Source organism: Lepisosteus oculatus, chromosome 9, assembly GCF_040954835.1.
Source record: "Lepisosteus oculatus isolate fLepOcu1 chromosome 9, fLepOcu1.hap2, whole genome shotgun sequence".
Classification (NCBI taxonomy): Eukaryota; Metazoa; Chordata; class Actinopteri; order Semionotiformes; family Lepisosteidae; genus Lepisosteus; species Lepisosteus oculatus.
Window position 1 is genome coordinate 23444143 of NC_090704.1, and position 24123 is coordinate 23468265.

The 24123-nt window shown below is 37.8% G+C and overlaps 1 protein-coding gene across 2 annotated transcripts in view; it reads left to right on the forward strand.

The window, feature by feature from the left end:
* The first annotated feature begins 304 nt into the window (after window positions 1–304).
* Window positions 305–24123, forward strand: part of prkacba (protein kinase, cAMP-dependent, catalytic, beta a) — a 49047-nt gene continuing 25228 nt past the window's right edge. The window contains exon 1 of one of the 2 annotated variants that reach the window (XM_015355709.2): window positions 305–394. In XM_015355709.2, coding sequence (XP_015211195.1) covers window positions 352–394 — 43 coding nt within the window. In that variant the 5' untranslated portion in view covers window positions 305–351. Of the gene's footprint in view, window positions 395–1267; window positions 1623–24123 lie in introns of those variants that run through there. The other variant, XM_015355708.2, reaches the window with a different exon arrangement.

Below are 24123 nucleotides of genomic sequence, written 5' to 3' on the forward strand. Positions count from 1 at the left end.
ATCGCCTATCGTGTTTTTTTTTAAAAAACAAACCATTAAATGAATATCACATCTGATTATTCAGCGGGATTGACAACGGTGATCTTGAATCGTACCCGTCTATTTATATTTTTTACTTTTGCAAATAAAAATAACAACGTGCATAAGGAAATCTTAACAAAACTGAGCCTTAACTCCAAACCCCAAGACCAAGAGGAAAGCACACACCTTGCTAAACCCCAGTAGGCGGCTGTAATTAGCTGTTGTTATGTCAGTTAGCGCCGCACTGCCAGGTGACCGGCGTCTCCGGTTTAACGGCAATGGAGCGGTCGCGCCGCCCTCTCGCGCCCCCGCGGGTACTCGCTGGGTCTGATGCCGAGGGATGAAACCCTTATCTGTCTCAAAATGAATCAAGGTAGGCCGTAAGAACAGGTGTATTAGACTGACTTCTGATTTGTAAAACGATAGTTAGCTAGTTGTGTTTTTAATGTTTGACATAAAGCCCCTCAAATTACACGTATCAGGTTTTATTTGAAGCCGCAACAACTGAAAGTTCAAATTGGGTGTAATCGATTTGATATGTTTAGATTCTCCCCCCTGGTAGTTTTGTATTGTTTTGCCACGAGTATGATGTTGTCTCCCGAGTTCAAAGAGTTTGATATGCAAAATAGTCCCACCTCAGTGGCTCAGGCAGTGATTGTCAATTCCACAGAAGTTCTGAACCACCAGATTTCTCAATTTCCCTCTTTAAAACAGAAGGCTTTCATGTAACTTTTTGAAGAAGTATGTTCTAATGAAGATAAAAATATAAAACAATTGTTAGATTATAAGTTAAAATGTACTAATAAAATCAATCTTAAACCTTTACTGTTAATGATGACGTTAGTTTTTAAAACATTAAGCCTAAGAGATGGTCAACAGACACCCAGTTCACGCTGTCAGAAAAGATCTATGTGAATGTTATTTGTACACACTACAGAGGATCTGGGATTAAAATTGTTCTCATTTTCTTTTGGGGGGAATCCCTGCATTTTCACCTCTCGGTAAAAAGCCCTGCCGCGGTGTTTATTTGGTTTGGTTCAGTTTTGTACTTTGGAAGCTCTTCTGTTGGCTTGGTTCACAATTGCGTCACAGCGGTAAGAGTCAATCAATTGGTAGTGATTTGGCTATTGTGCACCCCGGTCTGTGTCACGTCCAGCGCGCCGCTGTCTCCCTACTGTATGGGACTTGGTCGCCAGGTGTCGCTGTAGTTCCTCTCCTTGACCTACCGTCACTTCCGGTGTGTGCTCTGAGTGTGTGTGTTTTTTTTGTGGTGGATGAGAATCAACAGTGGAGGCTGAGGGGGAAAAAAAAGAGTGTGACTATATGCTAGCGAGGTAAAGACGAGAGGTTCCCCGACAGCAAGACAAAAAAAAAAGATCAAGAGGAAGAAAGGGGCTGGCAAACCAGGATCTGAATTCCCCCCTCTGATATATACATATATATATAGACATATAACAAATACAAGAGCGAAGACGAGGAATACGACGAGGAACCCCTTCCAGCAAGCAGTATCGCCATCTCCTGCACTCCGAGCCACTGCTGTGTCTTCCTTACGATGGGAAACGCTGCTACCGCCAAGAAAGGCAACGAGCTGGAGAGCGGTGAGTGAGAGCGGAGAGACCGGGGGGCAGGAGCAGACGAGTCGAGGGGAGAGAGGAGGAGGGGGGGGGTCGCTGGAGAAGCGTTGGGAGGGCATAGGCTCATTCATTCCAGCCGGAGTAAACATCTTTACACATAACACCCCCCCCACACACACACATACACATACACCTAACGCACACAATGTAGGGAGGGCACGGTAGGGATGGAGGAGGGGGTGTGTTTATGTGTCCGAAAAAAAAAAAAAGAAAGAGGGCTCGGAACAGAAAGAAGACGGGGTGAAGACACACGCGAAGATGAAAACGCAGGCAGGAGTGGTCTGTCCCTAGCCGGCTGGCCAAGTGACATCTGAGTATAAACCAGATCATTTCATTTAGGCGGTCCTAATGTCGCCTTTCCCCGTAGATCCGACGAGCTGTGTTGTGTTTGAGCATTGCACAACCACACCGAGCTCCAGTACAAAAAGCTGGGATAAGGATTAATGCAAGGGACCTGAGCATAGGCCTGCCAGCCTCTGGTTTAGTCACTTATTTAATCTCCGTACTTTTCTTCAAATCTCGTATCGGTGTCCGATCCCCTCATATTGCACAACGACACCACAGTTGGTGGCGATGGTCATATTACTGTTACTGCTTGAAAGACGCTTGACCTTATTATTCGGCGATAGCGCATACACTTAGGCAATTCTGACGAGAGGCCTGTTGTTTTGACTCCAGACAGTACAGTCCACCAGTGACTGGATATTGTGCGGTAATTCACACCGCTGTAGATGGCAGAAGAAGACAATCGTAAATGCAACAGAAGGAAGAAAATAACCCCGATTTTACGCGTCTCAAAGTGCTGCGGCGCGGTGTGTACTTGGTTACTGCTTTCTGTAGTTAAGGCCAGTTCGGCGAAGTTTATTTCAGATCTGCTGCCGAGGTCGAAGGCCTTTTGAGATGCCTTTAAATACTGTATCGCATGCAAAAAACTACTTCGAGGGCCACGAAAAGTTTGTGGTACTTTTAAGAGCACGGACTTTAAATGATGATCCAAACTCTTCATCACGATCTTTGAGCTACGAACAAGCTTTTCGACTTGTCATAACCTTCCGACCTTTTGCGGGTAAAACCAAAATTCGCAAGCCCAATCCCATGATTGTATGCTACTACCATATATTACGGATCTGGTTTAATATAACGACACACTCAGGTCGGTTTCATCGAGTATAAACTTAAGTCCACTCTGTGCAGTGTACATGACAGAAGTTTAAGTAGGATCTCTGTATTCTGTCAAAAATCATTCAGTTCTGTTTAGTTTTAGATTTTCTCATTACATATTGTAGATCCACGTTTATGAGAGCAGAGTTTGATTTTGATAGATCTAATTTTACATGCTTAACGGACTTTTAAGAATACTTTTAAGTGTAGTTCACGTGTTTATCAATGTGAAAAGTCACAGCTTTCACTTTCAGATATAACGTTTTTTTTCCCCAGATTTTCAAAAGCTCTAATAGTGTTGGCTGAGCTGTGTGCATCCTTTATCTCAAGTTCACGGTTCCTCTTTTTGCTCAGATTTGTGGTTAGGATTTCAGCTTTTAAATAGATAACAGAGTATCAAAAGCAGAAATAGCCTATAGAACATTGTTCTTGATAAAAAGGTTTCAGGTTTCTAATAGGGTAAAGAGAGATTGTTAGAGATTCATTTATGCATTGAGTTGATCACCTCTTGACTGAAAAATCTTAAAGGCTAAGATATGAATACTGTAGAACCTTATGGTTTATATAACTTGTTTGTGATTTGATAGGAACATTATTGATTTAAAGTAAAACCACAAACTTCAGTATGGTTACCACTAATTTAGTATCAGATATGACTGGAATATTCTCATTAATAGTTTGTTACTCCCGATGGGGGATTCATAGGTGGTTGTAAAGTATGTTTTAAATGGGTGAGTTTCTTATTACATTTTTCAGTTCTTATTATTTAAAAATAAACTTTACACTCATTTAAAAAATGAAAACATGGTAAAAAGTAAAAAGAAGACAAAACATATTAGTTGCTGAACCTCACTCCCATAATTGAAACATTGCTTATTCATTTTTTACTTTTTAGAGAGGAATTAACCTCTACTTGTTCCTTGTCAGTTTACAAGCTAATGCAGCTCCTCTCCCTGACCTCTCAAAAACCATTTTATGTCTAGAGATTTAGATTCAAAACATTTGTTTTTACTGTATTTTGGCAGATGGAAGAGGTAAGAGGAAACCTTCAATGTCTCTACATTTGCTGAAGTGGTGTACTATGAACCAGCTCTCATAGAGGCCCTGAGAATGGAAAATTCAACATAGACCATTGGAAGTTTGAGCTGGATTGTCATGTGGAATTATTTTTGGCATAACAGTTTGAAGATTTCGGTTATTGTTTGATTTAACTGCACATTTTCAGGCCAGCTTCATTTGTCTTGTTTCTTATTATCATTGCCTTCTTCTACCCCTGAAAAGAGTTCAGAGCATTACTTGTAGGGACTGCCAAGATGTATTTTGTTTGGGACCTTCAGGGTATTATCTTTTATTTCTTTTTATAGGCCCTTTGAAGATTTAGTTTCACATCTTTACAAAATGCAGAGACTGCACTATTATTCCTGTAAAACAGGTAGAATATGTTATTTAGGTGAACATAAACTTTTCAGGAAAAAAAAAGAATGGGGTATCATTGCCTATCAGCTTGATCCCTTTCAGGTCTTGCAGCCAGATGCTATTAAAGCTACAAAATCAAAACATTTAATGTAGTCTAGACTACATGTGACTGTATGTGGAAATTTAGATTGAAATGTCCAGCAGCTGGGTTGTCCTTATTAAACAGAGCATAGCTTCTACATCTGAAAAGGTTAAGTGTGCTTGCCTGTCTCTCTCTTTTTTCTGTTCATTCAGAAATGTCAGCTATTAGTGGCAGCAATACCCACCTTCTGCTTCACCACAGTGACCACCACTACTACACAACCACATACACCTCACCAAAATCTGTCTATGGGACTTTAGTCTAGCAACACTCTTGCTTTTTTAAGGTAACAATGCTCTGATCACGTATGCAGCGGTTAAATACACCGGTGAAGCTGAATATTAAAGTTATAACAGCTGATCCCAATTATGCAGGCTCTTTTGGGGGTGAAAAAGCAGATAACTTTGCATTTGTTTGTGCTTAGCTGAAACTAGTTTTCCACGTTGGGCGTCCTCTGTTAAACTCAATAGAGTGTGGGGAAAAAAATAAGCATTTGACTTCTACAGAAATCTTGAACTTTTTCTCACATGTGAGATACTGGAATTGTCATTAAAGTTATACCTTGTGAGAATAATTTCATTTCAGGACTGTTAATCAAATATCAATGGTTCCTAGTTCACCATGTCAATTTTCTTCTTTTATCAATGCAGATTATCTTCTAACGATAAGGTGGAGTTGGACACTTCTCTCCCCCTTCCTGTTACCAAAGCTTCTCTGTTTCTACTGGTTACTGAGAAATATTATGATAAACACAAATGCAGTTAAAGGATCAGCATGTTTGCATTAAACTGCATATAAGAAGCAGGTTTTCAGTGTAAGCTAGTACATCAGCAAAAGATATAGCTCAGACATTGGCATTTACAGTACATGGAAACAAAGATGGAGACGGTGAGGTTTTTATTTTTGTATAGCGCGCATTTAAGAGAGTTTCCTGACAAATTCAAGTGTTTTTCTGGCTGTACTGTAAATTGTTGTAAATAAAGTATTACAGTGAACCCTCAGTTTAATGGACTTCACTTTAATGGATAGAATCTGCTAAAGGGGAATTTTGTAAACTAGTAAATACCAGGCTTTCCTTGCAATAACAAAGTATAGAGCAATTGGTATAGGTTAGGTGAATTACTTCCAATGGGTTTGTGTGCTTTAGTGATTTGAAAAATTAATTTTAAAAATACTATAATGCTAAAAAAAAGCTCTATGAAAAGCACAAACAATATGCTTAAATAAAATTCAGGTATATCAATGGTCAATTACTTATGATGTGTGTGATTCATATTTTTACCACTAGTTTTGCAGTATGTGTACAATGTGAAATTAAGAGATTGTATATGTACAGTATGATAAAATGGCAAGTGAACACTTTTGAGTAATGTTGATTAAAAAAGTTAGTTGGTATATCCAAAAATCATATATATATATCTCACATAATAGTGTGTTTTTGGGTTAAAAACGTTATTCATGACTTATGGGGTATTAGTCTGATAAGCCGTAGAGTTACTGTATAACTGTAGGCAGTCCATGAAGTAGTGGTTAGGGGTTTGTGCTGGAGGGCTGTGGTGGGAGACAGCTGTTGGACCCTTGAATGAAGTAGTTCACTCAACATACTCCTATAAAATCCCTGCAGTATAAGTGGGTCTCTGGGTCTTCATTGCAAATGAGATTTTGTTCTTAACTGATTTACAGTGTAAAATAAAGGAATAAGTTACTTGTGCTGAGTTCTTTGGACATAACATTCTATAGTTTTGTTACACAAAGGCAGCCAGTTGGACTCGCTATCTGAAATTCTTAGTTGATCAGTTTTGTGACTTTATGAAAATGTCATGCTTCCTCTTAATCTGTACATTCTAGAGACTTGCTTTTAGTTTAGTTTTTGTCTTCTTGAGCTAGAGATTTCTTCTGATTTCTGTGTTTGTAATTCATTGCTCTTAAAATGTCTTGATAAGTCTGTAAACACATGGCACCAGAGATGGCAAGGTCGAGACCGACTGAGGCCACTGAATTTTAGTATACTTTTCAGTAATAACTGGGAAACACTTCCAAATAAACCAGCATAGATTTATTTCCTTCTGTTTTTCATGTTGTCTCTGACCATGATAAACTTGTTACTGTCATGTATATTATTATCATGAGAAATGATATGAACCAAGTGAAGTCATGATCTGATGTTAAAATAAAACCTGTTTCTAAATCCATTTCTTGAACATCAAATGATTGAAGTGATAGTGCTGGAATTTTGTATTAATTTATTTTCCCAACTGTAAAGTCAAGGTGTTGGATCTTTTTAGACTCTTTTTAAAGAGTCAGGTGTTGTATTGTAAAATTATTGTGTACTGTAATGTTGTGACTATATATATATTAAAATTCATGCAAAGCTCATTTGTTATAACCAATACCAGTCTGCTTCCACGTTAACAAGTACAGGGCTCAATATTGTTTGGCACTGCCTGACTTAAAGCTAAATAAAAATTTAGTGGACAAAACTGATTAGACATGGCACAGGCTACTCATTTCTGAAGATAATGAAAACAATCAGGCCTTTTAAAACTGTTCAAGTACCTTAAGTATTTTAACCTGTTTCTTATTTTAATAGCAAAATACCAATAAAATAGAACTGAATATATTGTTGCAATATTTGTTCATCTGTGTCTAGATAATGTATGATAATAATCGGTTCAATTAAGTAGTTGCAGTTTTAAATCTTAAGTGTGTTTTTGAGAATGTGTTAAGAGAGCAACCAACTACAAAGTATCAGTTGGAGAATAATTTGAGATTCCTGTAGGTCTTTCTCATTCATTTTAAATAAGGTAACATAGCTAAACAGGTTTTATCCAAGAGGGATGAAAGTTGTAGTCTGTGATGTTAAGATGAACACTCAGTTATCACAAGAATATTTTTAAAGGTGAAATGAAATTTCATACTTTTACTTTGATTTTAAGATTAAACGCAACCAAATAGTTAGGCTCCCTCGTTTTTTCACTGTTGTTCATTAAATAATGATAAAGATTTTAAGGGTTTCTACATTCAAGTCTTTTTCCTCATTTTCAACTTTTTTCATGTTTATATGTTTGAAATTGGGATTTGTGATGGACTTTGGTTGCAAATACTTTGAGACTTCCCAAATGTTATTGAGTTACTGAAATAAAATATTGTAGGTATAAATTCACTGGTGTGACCTATAAACTATTGATAAATAATGAGGTTTCATAGTTTATATCTAATCATCAGGTCAGATTCTCCTGCAGCAGTGTCTCCTAACCTCATGCAAGGGCATTTAGATGTGGCCTAAAAAGAGAGAGGGCACCCACATTTTATTATAACAGAATGTGATTTTTCGTTGGAGGCAATGGTGATGTGTTCAGCCTTGATTTGTTTATGAGAACTGATCAAATCTACATCAGTGTTGGAAACCTGCAGCTTGCATGCAGTGGGGAAGTTAAGTTAATGCATTAGAAATCTGTGCAGCAGTGCAATTGAAGCGTTACTCACCTAGGAAGCAAACATTTCCTGCTTTTCCTCTTCAGCTCGTTTGAAGCGTCTGTACGGTTTTGTTCTTAGTAGGTACTGCTTTTTATGAAAAAGCAAGCTATGGGTATTGTGCAACTACATATGAAAACAAAAGGAAGTTGTACACTTAATGAGCGAAGTTCAATTAAACTAGAAATAGCATATAAGCAAAATCCTTATTAAAGTAAATCAGTAACTTGCACTTTACGATTCGCTTGAAAATGAAGCCCTGTGTTATTGCAGTTATTATTGTATAACTATTTTCAGATATGATTTAAAAACACATTAGCTGATTATTCACATCACTCTGTACGGTGTGTTTTCTGGAAGTACCTGCTGTTTGTGATCAGGTGTTAAGTTTTCATGGCATGTCTTGGCCTCGTATATGGAACTTTGAATATTAAATAGAAACCTTAGATATAGGAAAAGCACCAGTTTGCTCTTTAGTAGGTCTAGTGAAATTTGAGCATGGTTAGTACTGTTTGGTTTTGCCTTTTTCTTGAATTGAGACCCACCGTGTTTACTCTGTATGAGGACAAGATTAGCATTTCTCATCTGTGATTTGCAGCCCATTCCTGGCAGTGCTGGTGAATAAAGGAATCCCGTGGTGTCTGTTTGCGGGGATGCTTTCTCAAGGTTGGGCTTGAGGAAAGCCCACCCCTGCTCAGCGGAGTTCATGACAGACAAGGCTATGGTAGGCTTGCATTGGCCTGCTCGGATTGATTCAGGCCCCTGATCCAAGGGGAGCTGTGTTTCTGTTCAAGATGTTCCTCTGGCTCATGCCGACCTGCCGCAAACAAGGAAAGATGATCAGGACTTTGTTTTGCCCGACTGCCCCTGTTCACACTCTGGGAGTACATGGCTGCGTTGCAAAGCAAAGGGCAGCGTTGAAAAAGTTATTGAACACCTTTTCGCAGTTTTATCTGTGGTTCCAGAGTACATTGGTGTTCTCTTTAAACATACTATTTACATATGGACTTAACTTGCAGATATGGCACTGTTCTGCATTGTGCAAACCCAAGATCTTGTGTAGAGGTGAAGAATGTTGCGAATTGTATATAGGCTACATGTTTCATCCTGGATGACAAATAACTAGGGTTCTCTGTGTCTGCACAATGCAGTTGCTGATGAGGATATCCACTCTTGCAATTTCTTATTTTAGACTAAGACTCTAAAAGAGTCACCAGGTGCTGTGATGTTTGTATATTCAGATTCCCTCCCCCCACTTTTCAATTTATATCTTAATAAATCAAGTCATTTACAGGGCCATTTTCACAGGTATATAGTAATGATAATGAATCGCAAAGCAGTTTGTGCTGTGATTTCAATAAAATCATGGGTACTTGCTTTAAGGGCAGCTATTCAATCCAGAAAATTGAAACTGTAATTTTAATGCATCTGAATTGAAATGATGAAAAAAACACAATACTTTGGTAAACTGAGATGCAAAAATCTCTTTTAATGGTTCAGATAAACATTCAAATGTATGTCCACGTTAGCTATGCCACAATGATGAGGCCTAAGAAGGGCTGGGGAGGCAGAATTAAGCTGAATCTTCGCTGCTAGCATGTAGTGTTGCTCTCGTAGTGTTTCTTGCACTGCTGGTAATCTAAACTATTTTCCTCTCCAAAGTGTATCCGTTTCTGCAGCCTGTTGTGCACGTGAGCTCCTACACATTTTCCACTATTTCTTTTGCTGTCAGTAATATAACGGTAAAGCATGGATACTTCCAACTGTAAAACCAAACACTGTATTCAATAGCTATATAAAAGTAATGACATTTGGTTTAATTCTGTAATAGTATTGTCATGTGGATTACAAAATACACTACTTGCTTTGTGAATTTGGGGCTGACGAAATGGCCTTTGAGATTGTTTTGTGATGTCATTTTATGAAGGACTTTTTGGGGGCGTAGAGCTCTCTGTACTCCACTTCAACAATAAATTAATTACAGAAAATAAAATCAATTTTTCAGTCACTCGTCTTTAAAATAATTCTTTCAGCTCGGATCAGAGACGTGGTGTGATGCCATCGTTTAAATTGTTTTAACAGGTTATCTGCTTCATTCACAAGGCTTCAAATGACGACAATTTGTCAGCATCCTAACAAGCATCCTATCATTTTGGGGGGTCAAATGGGCCATTCGGACACTAAATTAGCATGGTCTGGTGAAAAAATGAAATACATCATACAGTCATGTCATTTACCAAACCGCTTTATACCATGCGGTTTCACAGGAAGCTGGAGCCTACCTGGCAAACAGCGAGCGCAAGATGGGGTTCACCCAGTCCATCGCGGTACATTATAAAGTGATGATATGTGTTATTCTTTTCCGTGTAACTTGAAGTATAAGTTTGAAGTAATGGAACAGGGACGTGGGCTTTTTAAAAAAAACTAAATGAATGATTTGGGAGATTCCGGTTCTTAATGGATGTAGTTTTGCTCCTGGCAGAGAGTAACATGGCCATGGCGTAGAGTAGATTTTTTTAGTTTCACGCAACAGCTCTCTGCTCTTGTTCTCTATGCCCCCAACCAGCATTTCAATATAATTGAAACTAAATTGATCCTCACTGTTAGCACCACATGCATGTAAGTGCCTGTGTGACTGAGAACCAACAGAGCTGTGGTCAAGATGTCCTACCCGGTCTTTAGCCAATTTTGTGCTGCCACCTGGAGAATCCCAGTCACAGTCAGCTTGTGCCGTGACCCAGGCTTGAACGTGTGTCCACCGAGCTCAGCCTGCTCTCAGGTGAGCGCCTGTTCCAATAAACCACTCAGAGGAATGAGCTGCTTCTTCCTCTTGGTAAACAGTGGGATAAGTTACATTTACAGGGACCTGGTTTTAAAACGTAGGTGTGGACCTGTTTACTAATTTTAAGTTGGAATTGTCCTGATTTCCAAGTGGAGTTTGAAACTGACCAGGAAGCTTTAGCTGGTGAATTACTCGGGGGATATCGAAGGTGTAGTTGTTTAGGAAAGAGTTTTGGGACAGGTTGCTCATGATTACAGTTTGTTCATTTAGACATAATTCAGCTATGCACTAACACTAAGAAAACTAAGACTTGAACAGCAGTGACAGAGCTTTATATAACAGCCCTTGAGTGTTAAGCTTTTAGTGAATGTAAATAGAAAAATGAAATACAGATATAGTTGCATATGCACACTACATTTTGCTGAACCAGTGAAGACTTTTCTTAATTACAAGTCAGGGAAAACACAAATTCTGAATTTGGTTTAATGAGATGGTATTGTGCTGTTGATAGATGATCAGTTATCCATGATGTTTTGTCCTATTGAGTAAAATTTACTAAAACTTTCAGCATTATTGTGTATTCATTTGTTCAGTTAAAGTGAAAATGAATATACTAAATGATGTGTTGTACTTTTAATCTGCATTTCAAATTATGTTAGAATTGTTTTTTTTATATGCGTATGTGTTTTGTCTTTATGTTGGTTAAATCTATCTAGTCTCTGTTTTATGTGATGCCTAAAGAATGTGTTGTACTAATACCTGAACACACAGTATGAAAACAATACTTGAATGCATTAAAGGTCTATATATCGCATTATGGGAGGAAAAAATGATTGAATAGTTGGAATATTGGCATGCTTTTTACTAAAAAGTACTGAAATGTATGCTGTCCTGGAGGGATATGAGTGCTATTGTGGAATTTTGCGACTAATTTCCGTCCATAAGTTTTATGTGCAATAATGTTTTAGTATGAAATGCACGAGTAAAAGTAAGGGGTCAGATTGGAGCTTCGTTTGTTCAAATGTGGGCTGCTGTTAAAAAAGAAAGGCCTAGACTGTTTACATAATGATTCTTACATGCATGACAAGTTGATAATTTTACACATCATTCATTTGTTGATGGTGTAATTTTTTAGAATGAGGTTCCATGGGATTAAGAAGGTAAAGATTTCAATATTGCTCAATGCAGTTGCATAGAGATGTTTTTCCTTTAGCGGGTGGTTTGTTTGTTTCAAATGCTTAGGTTAATAGACACTGTTCTCTTTTAAAGTGTCAAAATGAAATCATTTCTCTCTTCTTGATGCATCTTCCAACCTGAGCTCGGGTGCACATTTATCCGATCATCTTGGTAGGGCTGGGGCACTGACCAATTTTCCAAGTTTTGTTTGCTGCTCTGCTGCTGCACGAGTGTAAGCAAGTCTTATCGGAAAAGCCGTTTCCCTTCCAGTTCTTAGAAGTTGTTTTGTTTTGCAAGCTGTTTAATCATCATCATCCCAGCCCAACTTCTCTGGATATCTTTTTTATGTTTTTAAAAAACAAAAACTCATTTCCTTTGTATTTTCCCTTTGCTCTCTTCGTTGTAACTAGAATCTGATAGGTTGCATATCCACCATCACACATCACACATCACACATCACTTTTGATAACCACTTCTGCACTACAGTGTCACTGTGGCCTAGAGCCTATCCCAGGAAGCATTGGGTGCAGGGCAGGATACACACTTGACGGGACGCCAGTCCACCACAAGGCACACACAGAGACAAACATGTACACACTCATTCCAGGGCCAGTTTGTACAAATTGGGACGTAACCAGAGAACATGGAGAAAACCCACACAAACGCAGCGAAAACATACAAACCACACAGATAGCACCCCAGGTCCAGACTTGAACCTAGCACTTCACGGAGCCAATGTTACTGTGCCATCCCTTCAGATGCATATTTTTAAACAAATTATGAAGTTTCCTTGTTTTACACATAATGTGAGTTGGACTATTGGGCAGCTGAACCCATTGAATCGGCTCACCTAGTTCCGATTCTACCGCTGTGAATTCTGTCGTGTTTTTCAGTACTTGCTTTGAATGGTTTTTAGTGTAAGTTCACAGGCGAGTATTACAGCTTGCAGTTTAAGAAGTGTCTTTGCTATGCTTACTCTTGCGTATGCTCAGGTTGATATTCTCTTGTGTTTTACCACATGGGTTTCCTTGGTGTATCGCAGCTTGCAGCTGTATGAGTGCGATACCAGACCCGGAGAATCATGTACCACAGAAGTTCTATTCCTTGTTCAGAGTTTATATTAAACAAAATGAGCATGCATGTTCAGGTTATAGCTCAGGTTAAGCATTTCTAATTTTAATACTTTGGGGAGAACTCTCTGACCATTTCATGTTTTTTACAGACTAAATTCCAGTGTGTTTTGTATACTTGACGTAGCAGTTCCAACAGTGTTAAATCCATTCTGAATGACGAACAGTGCCAAAGTTCTGTTAAGTTTATTTTTCACTGTTTTTGTTTTTCTAAAGACATGGAAGTGTATGATTAGTATTCAATACATGGCAACCATTATCATGAGCTTGTATGCACCTGTTTATGGCGTTGTTACAGTATTGTGGTCTAAGAAGGTGAAAGATCTTTAGTGTGGCTCATTCATAAAAGCAGTGAAATCACAACCTTTAGTGATTTATTCCACTACTATTTGCTCAGCCTAAAGATACCACCCTCTGTTTATCTTGTATGCAGTGAAGGCCTGACAGGTCCCCCGTTTGTCATTGACTGGAACAGCTTGTCATCGAACCTTCGTCAGAGGCTAAATGTAATTACAAGCTTTGAAAGGCTTGACGCAATCAGCCCTGGGTCTCTATTAATTGGCACTATGTACTTTCACATATGCTGATAGCTGATTTATAGCATGGCACGATCCATTCATTTTCTCCAAACAGCCACAGCAGCTTGCGGGAGCCTGTTTCAAACTTGGGTTCTCTGTGGATTGGTAAACTATGAGTGTTTAATAGGCAAGCATTCTTAATGAAAACACATTCTGTCTGAACATTTTTCCGCTGGCTGTTTGCGTAACAATTATGGGTAGATCACCATCCGTCTGTGATGTGGTTGAGTTTGCCTGCTTGGTGTTAGTAAGAAAACTTTTGTGCTGAAGTTACCAAACTAAATTTTGCTGTCATTGATCATCAGCACCATTTTACTGTAGTGTTCCTTGCAGGTTAATGAACCTGTATGTGAACATTTAATGCCCTTTCATTTTGATGGTATTTTTTTCCTTTCGTACTTCTGACTGGGGCAAAAGATATTTTTCTGGTTATTTATAACTTTTCACATTAAGGCATGATAAGAAATAAATATTTTTGTAACGATTTGTATTATGCATTAAAGAATCCCAATTCAAAGGAAAAATAAAAGAAAAAAGTCAGTTGAAGAATTAAAATGAAAGTGCTTTCTGTAGGATTTTGTTTCGAATGGGATTATAGTTTTAAGATGAACCTAGTAAATTCCTTCAAGAAAGTTGTTTTGTATTTTATTTATTCATAACAAAAATTACAATACAAACAACATTTCAAGACAAAAAGATCGTCAGGGGTACATATTACAACATAAACTCAAGATATGAAAAAAGATTAAACAAATTAAATAAAAATAACATCCGCACGGGTTTCATATTTTTGCACTTTGAAATAGTCTGCAAATACTCCCTTACATCCCCTTCATTTTATGTATATAATAACGTGCCATTATAATAATTAAATTTATTACGAACGATATTTTAATATCGTTTTCGATGGGGCTGAAACATAACATCTTTTTCATCAAAACAAATATCAATATTGGTTTCCAGTTCCTTCAAGAAAGTGATAGTAGTTTTTTTTGTGGAAGGAACTCAAAAATCAGTTGAGAGGATTCTGATGTTGAATTTATATGTAAATAGTACAGGACTGTTGTTGTGATACAATAGTTAGAGGAGGAAAAGATGTACGGTACATACTTTGTTAAATAGTATTTAAATAAAGTAAGTGTCATCTTCTTAAACTCCACCTCTATCCACGTAAGCATGTATACGTTTGACAAGGCCCTCTCTGGGCCGCAACATTACAGTCCTAAGCTTTGTTGTGTTTAAACCCCTATAAGCTGACACAGTGCACTGGGCAGATTTGTCAAGTGCATTACTGGGGCAGTCTTTAACCTCGCACTGCAGCTCGTTCCAGATGGTCACAATATCATCACGTTGTACTCGTCTTACTGGCTATTAACTACATCGGCTTAAAGCAGAGGATTGTCAAAACGCTTCACCAATAATTGAATTTGCAACAATTTTTTAATAGTTGCTGTTGTTTTGGTTATGATCATTTCTATCTTTATTGTGTAAGGAACCAAATCAAATTATGTACACATCCACGGTATTATTAGGCTACACTTTATGTAGAAATTGCAAAATACAAAGACTAATGCAATACCGTATTTATTCCGAGAGAACAGTTTTCAGCCTTGAGTGGGTTTAGATATAGTCTTATGACACAAATGTATGTTTTATGGAAAGAGATTGAAATAAGAAAATATAGAGTGAATTGTCATAACACAGCCTACAGATAAACCTTCAGCGAGATGAACTGAAGCATTTATAAAATGTTTTTTGACTTTTGAAATCTTGCAACAGGTTTGCCTGGGAACCCATGTATTTTGCAGTTCTGACAGCAGAATGAAGGCAGTTTCAGACTCAACAACAGTTGGTTAAATTTGGAGTTTTTGCAGATAGATAGTTGGAAGTTTCATTTTAATTAAGGGCAACCTAATTGTTTTGGTACCAAAAAAGAAAAGGGTCTTGAGAATATTTTGCTTTATTATAATTCCCGATTAAGAGTTTAGAACCTGAATATAGTAGGGTGAGATATATATGGGACATTAGAACATAAATTAAGAATATAACGTGTGAATTCATTGTTAGATGTACCACAGCTCTTGAGTCAGGCTATAACCAGACATACTGTATAGAGCAGAAGCAATTTGTTTTGACTTCCATTTATAATAAAATTGTGTCCCTAAAATTTTTACACACTTGTGTAGCAATGATTTAATTTTTTTTAATTATAGAATATTTTTTTGCCATGTTAAGACCTGTATAGCCATCATTGTTCACATTAACATTATTATAGAACCTGTTCTTCCAAGTTGATCTGCCTTCAACATTTACAGTACTTCAGCTAAGAGTTAATTATAGAAACAGTAGTTAAGTACATTTCACAGTGCTTTTACATATATGGATAGTGGTTTGACAGCTTTATTTCAGATTAAGATCCTATTTTAATATGTGGGATTAAATGATTATTACTTTTACGTGATGCAGAAGCTGGAACTTAAACTATCATATTAAATTATCTATCAAATATTATTTCTGAATCTTTGGTAAAGGTATGTAAAAAAGTTAATACCTGAAATTCATAGCTGTCGGTACATTGTCTTTGTAGGTACTCTGTAGGTACATTCTTTGACTTCTGTCTTTAGCATAGTAACACTGAGGCTGTAGCTAAAAACCTTTAATTAAGACATATGAATTCAAAGCTTTACTAAAAGTATTTTATCAGTGCATCCTTTTATCCTGAGTGAGCTAAACAGAGACACAGTCTAACAGTAAAGGGTTAAATGCAGATCAAGAACGTTGTTTCTGGTTATTGTCAGATTTGCAGTGTTTTATTTATAATGGCATCCCCATGTATGCGCAAGTCCTAGCTTTAAAATTCCTTTGTATGAACTTTAAGAAATAAACCCTTGTCTCTTCTTCTGAAGCGAACTGCTTCTTCATTCCACTCTCATAGCTGTGGTGCTCTGGCTAAAACTGTACATGTTCGTAGCTGTTCCTCGTAACCTTGGGAAGGTGTAGTTTCAGATTTGTTTGTTTGCTTGACTATTTTTTTTGCAGAGGTGGTATTCTCAAAGAAATGCAAATGCCAGAGAATGAATATGGGGGCTTGACAATTTGTATTTGGAATGATTTCAAAATGCACATATAACGTAACACTGTATTAAAACATTCCCTGGTTGCAAGCTTCCCATGGTTTAGCCTTTTGGGGACTGCACTGTGTCAGACAAAAGCAGTGTGCTGCCACCAGCAAACTTTCCCACAGTCACGATCTCTGTATTACCCTGTGACTAGACTGATGAAGTACTTAGTAGTTGGTTCCCTGTGAGGCATACAACTGGCTGGAAAGGAACAGGGACTCTGGTTACTTCAGTACTTATTCCTCCTTTTAAAAGCTATTTCATTTCAAGTCTTAAGCAGATAGTATATTCTGAGAGGTGTGAGAAATACACCAAATGATTGTGGATAGTTACGTCTTCAGGGTTTTCAACTTGCCAGGACCAAACTGCATTCTTTTTAAGATTTCAAAGTCCCTCAATACACTTCTTCAGCACTCCACATTTCCTGTCATTGAGCACTAGCCCAGAGAAAATTTGAACAGTTGACATGCTATTATAAAATTGCTATGTTGAAATCTGGAAGCTGATTTAGAATGCACTAATTTTTCTTCAGCCTCCAGTTTGGATGCAGTGTTATATGTGCTGAAACAAAGTAACAGCTGCATTCCTTTGTTGAAATCTGTTGGGGGACTGTCTAATACAGAAGAAAAAAAACTTTTGCTGTTTGGATGCCTTGTTTGTCTTAAGCTCTTCAGGGACCAACAGTAAAGGCCAGATGTTTTCAATTACTCTTGTAACTTATTCAAGTTTTGTTTCCATTAAGAAAATCCTCCTGGCATATCTATTTTGTCTCATTTTGCAGTTGTTATCCAGTTTGAGATTCATCACTTTAGTGAAGATAAAGACCATTCATGACTGCTTTCATCCTGCAGGCCTAACTTTAATATACTCCTGGCAGTTTTAAACCAGGAACCAGTGGCAAAGCTTCAGTGGTACAAGTCGTTTACAAAAGCTGAATAGAGTTTAAGCTGTTTAGCACAGACTATTGTTTCACTTTGTTTTGGATATCATTTTGCAGACTTAGCGCTCGGCATGTCTTGTCGTAATAATATAAGCACCATCTTGTGATGTATTTGGTTTATAGTCTGAAGAGAATATTCCTGTGGAATATTCCCAAGAGGAGTTTCCAGGAACTGAAGGCTTGCACAGAATCTGGAGATTTACTGTATGTATGTAGGCAAGAGCGCGCTCTATGACATGGTAGCTCTATGTATAGCTCTCTCGTTCCAGCGTTTTGTGTTGCATATATGGCCTCTCTCACTCATTTTGTGTCCTAAAAGGGCCTCTGCTCCCGTTTCACTCTGCTAGCCCCAGTATAAACAGGGCCTTCCAAGAAAAAAGCAGACAAGGCGGAGCAACACATGCAGAGAGGGTGCTACCCCTGTTTCGTTTAGAAGCAAATAGCCTTCTGCTTTACTGTGACGGGCAGTTACTGTAGTATTTGTTCCAGATTTGCCTGTGTAACAAATCATTGAAGCTAAAGAGAAGCAGTCAAGAGCGATAAGACAGAGTTTTAAAGTGTTACATTTGCGTCTCATAGCAACTCAGGAGAAGTGCCAGTAAAGATTGTCTGAATGCCACAAGTGTATTTCTTTTAAGGAGGACTGGTTCTCTTCTTCTGTAATCTCCAAGTGCTAAATGTTTTTAAAGACTAATAAATAAAACCATAACTATAAACTGTTGAACTACATTGCATTGAAAATTGGGCAGTAACTTGGATCTGTGTTCCTTAAATATTTATCTGGGCTTTGGGGGGGTGGGGGGTGGAACAGGAGTACTGTATATGCAATTGCCTAAATTAAAAGAGTGAAATCTAAGTGTCATTAGGGAAATTTACCTTTTAATATAGTTATATATGTTGTGTATATCATTGATTATCGCATATATATTTGGGAAACTTTAGGAAAGAACTAGGTTTTTTTTAAATTCTGATTGCTTTCCATTGCCAAAGCCACAGGCCATCTATTTTTTTGATGATGCTTTTGTTTCATAAGTTTCATAATTTGTTCTCTCACCTGGATCTAAAGGCGTGTTCTGGTTTAACAAAATTACTAAGCCTTACTGCAATAATGGATAACCTGACCTCCTTTTCAATTGGCAGTTGTCCATGGCAGACTTCACAGGAGCTACCTTACCCAGGCATGGCCTGCTGCTCTCTGGCATGGAACACTGACAGTACCATGTTCAGGGCTGAGGAGGGCCCAGCCTAGCACAAAGCCACGGTCCAGGTCGAACTAGATAAAGAGATTGGTTTTGCATTTTTATTCTTGCTTTGAACTGGATCACAGTTTTTACTGCATGAGTCACCCTGACATTCAGTTGCAGTTCATCAAGGTGAAGTGTTTTGACAGATCTGTGAGTTTCTAAGTCTACTTAGTCTAGTACAAGAGTATGTGAAGTTCGTAAATTACTATTACTATAACATGCTTCTCTTTTGGGGCTACGTTAATATGGCCAATTTCTGTGTCCTGTTTGAGGAATTACCAGCACATAAGAGACGTTCCAGATGAAGAGAGGGTATTCAGTTCATTGAGCTCATTTGGTTGTCAGTAGCCAAGTTACCTGTGGCTATAATCCAGCCAGTTTCTGAAGGACTGGGTAGCTTGCTTCAAATTCCTACTTCATTTTATGTAAAAAAGAAGCTCTTTTTTTTCTCAGTTTAGTTTTGTAGTCTTCTCTCTTCAGCGCTAGAAAGATTGTTCTTTCATCCAACATGATGACCACAATTGCACACAAGAGTCTTATTAGCTAAGCAGGTGTGAGCCTGGTCAGTACCTGGATGGAAGACCTCCTGGGAAAAACTAAGGTTGCTGCTGGAAGAGGTGTTAGTGGGGCCAGCAGGGGGTGCTCACCCTGCGGTCCATGTGGGTCCTAATGCCCAAGTATAGTGACGGGGACACTATACTGTAAAACAGGTGCCGTCCTTCGGATGAGACGTAAAACCGAGGTCCTGACTCTCTGTGGTCATTAAAAATCCCAGGGCGTTTCTCGAAAAGAGTAGGGGGTGTAACCCCGGCGTCCTGGCCAAATTTCCCATTGGCCCTTACCAATCATGGCCTCCTAATAATCCGCCTCTATGAATTGGCTACATTACTCTGCTCTCCTCCCCACTGATAGCTGGTGTGTGGTGAGTGTTCTGGTGCACTATGGCTGCCGTCGAATCATCCAGGTGGATGCTGCACATTGGTGGTGGTGGAGGGGAGTCCCCATTACCTGTAAAGCGCTTTGAGTGGAATGTCCAGAAAAGCGCTATATAAGTGTAAGCAATTATTATTATTATTATTATTATTATTATTATTATTATTATTATTATTATTATTATTTGTGTTGTAAAATTTTAACATGACCTGACTGAAATTGAACACTTGTAGCTGTGTTTCATGGTACTTATTGCTTCCCCACATTGTCTAGATGATGAACATTTTGTTTTCACATAGATGTCTAAGCCTTTTTGATAAGCACCTTCTTAAAGCTATTTCCCATCTTAGGCAATGTGAAAATCAATACATATCACATTACATCTACATTATCTTCTGTGTTCTACCAAATAATAATGTTTTTTATATAGTATTTCCTCAACGTGCTTTGCAGGTAAAGCATAAACAAAGACAGGAATTTAAAAAATAGCACGGAGAAACAGAATGGTTTAAGATGCAGCAAAATATGCAAAGGGACAGACAGACCTCAGTTCAATAAAATGTTTATTCAGTCTCAAATTCTGTATTTGCACCTTCTATAGTAGTTGCTGACACTCATTTTTGAGAACAGTGAATGTGATAATTGTTTAAAATCTGTAATTATTTTGTTATCTGGATTCTGGTGTAAATGAGGGGTGGGAAATGCACTTTGAGCATTTACCTATTATCTACAATGTGTTTCATTCATTAGTTTTCAGTCCAAATGCTTGCCTTTCATTGATGTGCACTACTGTCAGTTTGAGAGCGGATCTTTTATAAGGAACAGGGCAGCTGTATGGAGTAGTAGGGTGCTGGACACATATTTGCAAGGTGCTGCGACTATACCCTTGAGCAAGGTATTTCACTGCTCCTGATTGCAACAGTAAAATGTGTAAATATGTGTAAAATGTAAGTTGCTTCTCTCCCCTGTCTGTCTCATGGAGAGCAAGCTGGGGTATGCAAAAATACAAATTCCTAATGCAAGAAATTGTATATGGCCAATAAAGTGATCTTCTGGTAAAAGGTCAGCCAGATAAGTTATCAAAAGCCTTCCAATCTAAATGTATTCTGGCATTTGTCACTAAGGTAGCGCTGCTGTTAGGAAACTGAACATGCTCGGTTCAGTCACAAATAGAACAAGAGTGATTTTGTTTCTGAAGTGTATTGTCCCAGGGAGGAAACACATTTCAGCATTTTCCAGTTGATCTTCAACTCTGCTATTTTGAAACACAAAGATGGGTGTTTATTGTTTCCTTTATGAAACCAAACTTTGGAAAATGGGAGGGATACCCATGCTATAGAAAGAGAGACCATCCTTAACTCCAGATCTGTGAGCTCTCTCTGCACCTTCTTCTGATATGTGAGCAGACACCCATACCGACTGGAGTAACAGGTGGGTTGTCAGCCCACCCCTTTCACCAGGAGCAGCGTGTATGCTCCTTATAAGTTATTTTCTATAGTATAAAAGCTGTCATTGTGATTTAGTGTCATATCCTGTGTTCATGGATAGATTTATAAATACAATAAACAGTAACAGTTCACTACTCAGCTTTTTTTCTTTTTTGTCAAATTTGTTTTAACTGATATTGAAATGTGAGAAAGATAAAAAGCAAGATGTAGAAATGGTAAAGTTAAAAATCACATAACCAGTCCTTGTGTCTTAGAATCTCACCAGTGCAGAATATAGGTTGGGGGAAAATGATAAAAGTAAAAGTGATATTTATTTTACTTAGCCATTCAGTTCTTTATTTTTTGCGGCACCTGCTTAATGTGCTCCTCTAATGAGATTGCTGTATTTTTTCTGCTTCCAAGCCAAATTCGGAATCTTCTTATGTTCTTGTTACATGGGTGTTTGTTTTAATTTCTTCTGTATTAATCAAAACTTTAATACCCCAAAACACCAATAGAGACTGCTGTTATGTAGGAAGCCTCCATTATAACATATTGCATATTGTTGCATATTGTAATAATCCTTACACTTATTAGTGCTTTTCTGGACACTCCACTTAAAGCGCTTTACAGGTCATGAGGACTCTTCTGTACCACCACCAATGTGCAGCCCCACCTGGATGATGCAGTGGCAGCCATAGTGCACCAGTCCGTTCCCCACACATCATGCCATGTATTTTTTTAAAAAACTGTTAATTTGTTATTGTTTTATTAATCTCTGGACTGTCAGGCCCAACTTATCTGATTGTGCATCTTTGTTGAATTTTGGCACGCTGTTCTGGAAGTTAATTAAATAGTTGTCTCACAATTAAAGAAGAGATTAGTTTGCTTGAAATTGTATGTTGAACAGTGTTTTTGAGAACTTGAGAAATTCAGTTAATTTCAGGGAGTTGTTACAGAACTGTCAAATTTCAAACCAAAAATCTTCATATTTCTTACATGTTGTACATCACTTTTAAAACCATTTTTGCAATTCTTTGTTCTTCTTGAGCAACATGAAAGCATAAAGCTTTACTGTTTGCTAGGGATAAAGTGAAATTAGAGATCAGAGATTTTTGGCTGCAAGGGTTGATTATTCAAATTCTATTTTTAATCTTTTTAGTCCTTGTCATATGAAGCCACTAGATGGCACTAGAGTACGTGTAATTGTAAGGAGACTGTGCTGTTGTATTTCTTAGCTAAGTTACGCTGTCATAGGAGAAGTTCAGTAATGTTTGGTTTTCCCATTACACAACCCTCAAAGCCTTGAGTCAGACCTCAAAGATGCCATAAAAATAAGTCCATTATTTCTTGAGGAAACATTAAATTAATTCCCTTTTAGCTGTCTCTTCACAGGATTGCATGTGTGTTCTGTGACTTCAGTAGATGTGTATTTTTGTGTCTCTACTTTTGTTTAATGAAAGCATAAATCTGTTATATGAATAAGACATGATGTACCACCTTAAAAAGACTGAATATAGGAGAATCATTATTCTCATATGTAATTTTAAGATCTTTATTTTTAGGGATAAAAGTACAACAACCGAAGGCAATATTTGTGAATTCTAATGCACAAACTAACTCCTGTACTGTTGTCCTTCCCATCATTACTGTTGATAAGTTTGAAAAACTGTTAGTGCGTCCTTTCTGTCATTTTTGAGGGGCTCTGCTGTTAATGTTATACAGTAATGGATATGAGTAATGTATAGAATAATACTGGCTGAAGGTTTTCTTTTATAAAATAGACTTTGGAGGCAAAGTACTTGCAATACCCACCATTTTCTGTATAGTTGTGCCATAAATGACTTTGATTAAGTCCACTTCCACAGTAGAAATTGGCCATGAGTTTCATTTAGTTAAGCACAATAAATGTGAGTTTTGGACAGGAAAGGCCACGAGTCTACAGCTCACGACTGAGTTTTGTGTATTGCTGCCGTTTGGTCCGAAAGTTATTTTTCTTGAGCCTGTGTTTTGTTTGGGTGAGTGGGGGGGAGGGGTCATACAAGTCACCAAGAAAGTTCAGGTCAGTACTAAGAAACAAGCAGATTCTCTTAGGTGAAATGGTGATTCCCACATGTGCTTGGTCATTTGAAGATGTAGTTCAAGCAGGTAGCTGCGTCAGCATGTGTAGGCTGCAAAGGAACATATTCATCTGAATATGTACCATGTTAATCTGCGGAGTGTACTGCAGTGTGCTACAACTTTCTTAATGTAGGGCATCTTGCAGGAGGGTAGGGCTGTAGAAGCACTGTAAAACTACAGAAAGGAAGGAGTTTACATCAAATCCTCATTGAAAAGCAGTAGATGTACAGTATTAGACTTAAATATCAGAGATCTAATAACATTTTCCAGATCAGATGTTTTTAATTAGTTTTTAAAGAGCTATTTTTTTCCTCAGTATTTTAAAGATTATTGGCTTTGTTTTGTAATGCAAGAAAACATTCGCTGAAGGGAGTTTCTGATGAAAACCACACAAGGAGGAAGTGTGGATTATTAAGATTAGACTGACTGCTTACTGTGTGCTGCTTGCAGCCCATTTTCAGCAGACATCGTAAGATAGACCTTTCAGACTTGAGATTGCCGAGGTTATTGATGACGGCACAGAGATTTGGTTTTAAAGTGTACAAGTCATGCAAGACCTGCCTTTGACTGATGAGAATATTTCATGTTATATACTTGAAGGTTCATGGTATAAATATTCAAGCAATCCTTAGAAAATCTCTCCCACTCCCCACTAATTGAACAAGTTAATCTTGTTTTGTAGCTCTTGACTTCTCTGAAGTTCAAGTTGTTGGATTAAGAGATACAGTAAGTGTTTTGTTTTATACAAGCTAGATGAATAATTATTTTTTTCACTTCACTTTCATTATCAAGAAGAACAATGAGATTTCTCCCTGTGTCAGT